General features: G+C 39.3%; 1 protein-coding gene across 1 annotated transcript; it reads right to left on the reverse strand.

The window, feature by feature from the left end:
• Positions 1-532: 532 nt before the first annotated feature.
• LOC307152128 (olfactory receptor 2AT4-like) lies at positions 533-1,525 on the reverse strand (the record flags this gene model as incomplete). The annotated part of the gene is made up of 1 exon (XM_079860533.1): positions 533-1,525. The coding sequence occupies one exon, from the start codon at positions 1,523-1,525 to the stop codon at positions 533-535; it is 993 nt and encodes a 330-aa protein (XP_079716659.1).
• Between the last annotated feature and the right edge of the window lie 4,600 nt (positions 1,526-6,125).

Consider the following 6,125-nt stretch of genomic DNA (forward strand, 5'->3'; position numbering starts at 1 on the left):
TGTTCTGATGTATCACATTATATGCTGTTTAAATGCATTTACAATATTTGTTAATATAGTTATATATACAACTATACTAACTATATTAACAAACTATGTGGGTAACAGATCGCCAAGTACAGATCTAGAGCCATGACCATCATAATAAGAGAGTATAGGGTCCCAAAATAGTGAATCAGCTGCCTTTGAAACAGACAAACGTAGAAGGTAATAAGGTAATATAACCGTCATTAAACCAGTAGCAAGAAAAAACTTTTGGCAGAGCAACTGTGCAAAAACCTGTAGCACAAGATCCCGGGCCCTATGCATAGGCAGTCCTGATGGGCCCCCATGTTCCCATGTCCATTAGGAAATGAAAATATCCAGGTAAAATAAGATATATTCCAGACTTTTCAAGGGCCCTCTCTCCCCTTGGGGCCCTGGCAATCTGTAATGGTTTTACCCCCAGTCCGACGCCCCTGTTAACAAATATTGTAAATGCATATAAACAGCATGTAATGTGATGCATCAGAACAGGGATAGGCAGATGATTTCATTTAGAAATAGTTAACCTATGGACTTTTAGACTCCTCCTGTTTCTCTGGACACACCATTTGAGAAAGAACTGTCTGACTTCTTTGATCCTGATGCAGTAGATGAAGGGGTTCACTAGTGGTGGAAGCAGACTGTAGAACATGACCAGGGCGATCCTCTGACTGCTGTTTATCTGAGTGTTGTTGGGGATGCTAGAACTGGAGTAAACAACGAAACGTGGCACATAATAGACAATAATGATAGTCAGCTGTGTGGCACAGGTAGAAAAGGCTTTCATACGACCCTGTGCATTTGCTATACGAAGCACAGACACCAGGATACATACATATGAAAAGATGATAAAAGAGAATGGCACGAGAAGTACAAACATTGCTACACCATAGGCAATGAGATTCTGTTGGCTGATATCTGCACAGGCGAGCTGGTTTATAGACCCAGAGTCACAGAAGCAATGAGCGATCATGTTTGGGCCACAGAATGGCAGTTTCACTGTTTGCATTAAGCCGATGGTTGGGGCAATCATTGCAGTAACCCAGGAAAGCCCTATTAAAAGTCTCATTGTGCGGTTAGTCATTAAAACAGGGTATCTTAGTGGGTAACAGATCGCCAAGTACCGGTCTAGAGCCATGATCATCATAATAAGAGAGTTTAGGGTCCCAAAATAGTGAATCAGCTGCCTTTGAAACAGACAAACGTAGAAGGTAATATAACCGTCATTAAACCAGTAGCGAGAAATGACTTTTGGCAGAGCAACTGTGCAAAAACCAATATCAGATAAGGACAAACTCAGCATGATAATATACATAGGCTTAAAGAGGCTGCGTTCAGTCACAAACAGGACCACAATGAGAGAGTTTCCAGTGATTACAGCGATGTAGATGCAGAACAAAAGTGCTGCTATCAGGCTGTAGTATTCGGGCTGAAGTCCAGGGAAGCCCACGATGAAAAACTCGGTTACAACAGAAGCTGCGGTTTCGTTTGCCTGTGACATACTAAAACATACAGTTAACATCTGTTTACAAAAGTACCAAATGTATCTGCCTTTTACACATGACACACCTTGTAAAAATGCCTTTGATTTGCTAATAAAAAAAAAAAGTATTTTCTTGAAGTTAAAATTATTCTTGGCAACATTTAAAAATACAATATAATAATGATAATATAAAATTATTTAAGTTCACCTATGAAATTAAATTATAAATGATTGTAAATGATAAAATATATAATTTATAAAACATTTTTTTCGTAAAATATACATTAATTATAAAACATTATTTAGTTATTAATTAAGATGAAAGAATTTTCCTTAAATTATTTACACATTCTGTGATTTCAAATATTTGCAAAAATCTAAATGTAATTTTGGTTTGTATTTCAGCTGATCACATGATTACCTTGATTATTCCTCTGTTAAGTTATGTGACATCTGCTTAGAATATTCCTGGCTCAGTGTGTCTCAGTGATCAGTGCAGATGCTTGTGGTTTCATTGTTTTATAGGCGTAGAATCAGCGTTAAAGCCTGTAGGGTCCAACACGTCATGAAGGATCATGTTTTGAATCATTTGATGTCGTGAAACTGGGCTGACCTTTGGTGTTTAGGGAGTGGGGAATGTGTTTTGCTAGAATATAACTATGGAATGAAGTTTGGCTTGGTTCTTCTTCCCTAATAGATATAACATTTATTTGCACAACACAGAAACATCAGACGTTTCATTTCAAATTGGGTGCAACATAAATATATTTTTTTCTCCAGCGCAAAGTATTTTAGGCCTATTATTAAAAGTCTCTTTTATGACTCGTCAAGTTGGATAGCAAACAGCTCCTTTACTACATGATTGTGAGCTTTTTGTGCCACCTTGTGGGTAAATGATAACTACACACCGTAACACCAATCAAATTACAAGAAGCATTTATTGCATTATTTTTTGTTTTATTTATTTTAATTTAATATTATTAATATTATATACTATATTTTAAAGCAAATATCTAAAATAACACAAACAAGTAATAAAAACTCAGTGAGTGTTTTAGCGCAATTTTCTCACCTCATGGGATCACAACACTAAGAGATAGTAAATCTTTTCCTGGATTTTTTTTTGTGCGTTCCCGAGATTAGACCTTCCTTAACATAATGCCGAAAACCCGAAGTCTCTAGGTGGTCTGGTTGAGGAGTAGATAGAAGTGCAAGATTGGTGCGCACAGACGCACAGAACAGAAATCATGAGTTAACAATCGCAATTTGTCCGGTGGAAAATTGTGCTAAAAATTAAATAATTTAAACACAGAAATTTTAAATTCATCAACTGCATTCATACAGTTGATGAATCCGACTGGAGGATTCCGCATTTTGAGCCTCCACATACACTATTGATTGTCTCACACAGAACACCTTTTAGGGACATTTTATAATGAAAAAATAAACGATAATGGATTTGATAATGTTTTTAAAAAGATAGAAACGTTGTTTAAACAGACAGAAACTGAAAAATTACTAAATTGCACATGACTCCAGGAAAATGTGGCAAGGTCTAACACACATCACAGACTTTAAAGGCCGGACATTTGCAAACAGCTCTTCATCTCTGTCTGATGAGCTCAATCTCTTCTATGCACGCTTTGAAGCCCTGAACACAGAGCCCTGGACAACGCTGGAAGTGACTCCTGACGAGGTGGAGCAGGTATTAACGCTAAACCCTACTCAGGTTTACAAGTCACTGAGTAGAGTGAACACACGCAAGGCAGCAGTGTTTTGAGAGTCTCGCCAAAAAACACATTCTGAGCATCATGCCAGCAAACCTGTACCCACAACAGTTTGCATATAGGACAAATAGATTCACTGAGGATTCTGTTTGGGAGACTTTGACTGTCTGGATCTGATTTGTAATTAGATGAGTAAACCTTTCTGGGTGCCTATCAGAGCACAGTTTAATATAAGAATGAGGAGACAGGTATGCAGGTTTAGATGATGTATTGATTAAGGATAAGCCACAGAGGTACAGGTATTTCACAGGTATGTCTGACCGGCTGGGTCAATGGTACGTAGGTAAGCTATGGTCCGTAAGCTTGTTCAGAGGCATCTGAGAAGATATGGACCTCATGAGTAACTCCTCCAATCCCAACTGCAGGAGGGACATAAGGACGAGGAAGAGAAACACTAGGAAGGCAGCAAAGTTCTTCTTCCCACTGCATCCAGGAGAGGAGCAGTTCAGGAGGTAGGTTAGGATCATCCCACTCTCTGTTGGTTCCAAAGATGCTTTACGATCACTTTCACACGAGTTGTGTAAGGAAGGAGCAATCCCAAAGGGTCATACTGTGTAGCAAGGACCCTATAAATATTCTGTAAGGTGTTGGTCTCATAGTTCACAGGTCGGTGTTTATAGGACAAGGTATCATAGGCGATCAATCAGACTCTGGGCTGCATCAGCAGTAGGTAGGCTCTGGAGGCAATTATCAATGTAAAAACATCTCTCCACAGAGAAACATATCTCCTCATCCGTCAAGTGAAATGTATCTCCTCATATGGCAGGTCTCGCCATAGAAAGCAGAGTAGAGGACGAACTTCAGGCGGGAGGTGAACCTGGTGGAACATCGCCTTAATATCTCCGCTCACGGCTACAGGATGCTCTCGGAAACGAAGGAGGACACCTGGAATGTGGACACGAAGCTCCAAGGGTAGGTCCGGGCAATAAGTGCTGGTTAAGGTTCTGACCTCTGTACCGATGGGAACAATTAAAGACAAGCGGGACTTTGTACCACGGCGTTGGACTATTATCTTTAATCTTCTTTAAGCGCAACGGAGCAACTAAAGTGCTGGAAAAGAGAGAGTTAAAAGTTTCTGTCGCAATATCGAGTTCTTCTAAGCTATCTAGGATGCTGAGATGATGAAACTGATCAGGAAGATTATTAATAAAGCAATCTTTTAGTGGCAGAAGTGATGGGTCTAACATATTTGTAAGACAGAGTCGGCTGTATACAGTAGCCAGCACAAATCTCAAACGTGATTTATCATTTACACTATATATTGCTACATTAAGCACCAACACTTCAAAAGAATTATATTTGAAACTAGACTTCTTAGTAATTCTGAAAATATTACTATAAATTACAGCAACACCTCCCCCTTTGCCTTTCAGACGAGGTTCAGCACATCTAGATTATAGTCTGTAATCATATCATTAACAGTAAGTGCTTTTGAAGTAACGGATCGAATATTCAGCAACCCAAGCTTTATCATTTGCTCATTTGTATTATATCTGTTTTTTATTTGTTGAACATCAATTACATTTTTACCCTTAGATGGGTTTGGAAGTTTTTTGTATGCCCTAATTCGGGGAACAGACACAGTCTCTATATGATGATATCTAGGTGAAAGAAGCTCTATGTGATGGGATTTATCTGACCTTGGTGACGTGAGACAGTTGGCAGACGGTCGGTTTAGCCAGTCTGTCTGCTTCCTGACCTGAGCCCCAATTCATGTTTGAGCTCTAAGACTATGTGCCATATTAGTAGAGAGAACAGCAGCACCATCCCAGGAGGGATGAATACCATCTCTTTTCAACAGGTCAGGTCTGCCCCAAAAACTTTTCCAATTGTCTATGAATTCTATATTATTTTGCGGACACCACTTAGACAACCAGCCATTGAGTGAGGACAATCTTTGGCTTGCTCAGTTGGGGATATTTAATTTAATTTAATCAATCAATAATACTATTGATCAGCCTTACCAAACGTGGACGTTTTTTCCACTAGAAACAAACCTTGTTGTGTTATTTTGATTTAATACTGTGAAGCTGCTTTGATACAATCTGTATTGTGAAAAGCGCTATACAAATATACTTGACTTGACTTGACAATCTACTAAGTATCTCATCACTCCTGCGAACAGGAAGGGGGCCAGAGAAAATTACAGTGCCTGATATCGTACTTGCGAGTTCACTCACCTCTTTAACATTAATTTTAGTGATCTCTGACTGGCGGAGTCGAACATCATTAGTGCCGACCTGAATAATAATCTTAGAGAATTTACGATTAGCATTAGCCATTACTTTTAAATTTGCTTTGATGTCAGGCGCTCTGGCTCCCGCCAAACATGTGACTATGGTGGCTGGTGTCTCTTTTCTATTTTTATGTAATAGAATCGCCAATAACTAGGGCACATTCAAAAGGATTCTCAGTGGGTGTTTCACTGAGTGGGGAGAATCTATTTGAAGTTGTAATCGGAACGGAAGAGCTGTGTTTTGTCCTGCGACTACAGCGTCTCACCGTCAACCAATTGCCCTGCTGCACGGGCTCTACAGCCAGAACCGAACAATGTACAGACTTCACTAAGCTAGTCCACATCCAAAGCATTATCTAAAGCCCTTGCATGCTTACTATCCTCGATTAAAGTTTGGATGCGTGTCTCCCTGTATTTATCACATGTAATTCCAGTGCTGACAGAGAAGGCTATGCTAAACATGTTACATGAGGTGCTAGTAACAATAAGAGGAGAAGATGACATGACTCACCGTGTTTGTTGACTGATCCTACTCACCTAAGTTGTTTGATGAACTCGTAAAAGGTGCGAGCTCAAGAAAATAAATAAATACAAA

The sequence above is a fragment of the Squalius cephalus genome, assembly GCF_949319135.1.
Source record: "Squalius cephalus genome assembly, chromosome: 24".
NCBI lineage: Eukaryota > Metazoa > Chordata > Actinopteri > Cypriniformes > Leuciscidae > Squalius > Squalius cephalus.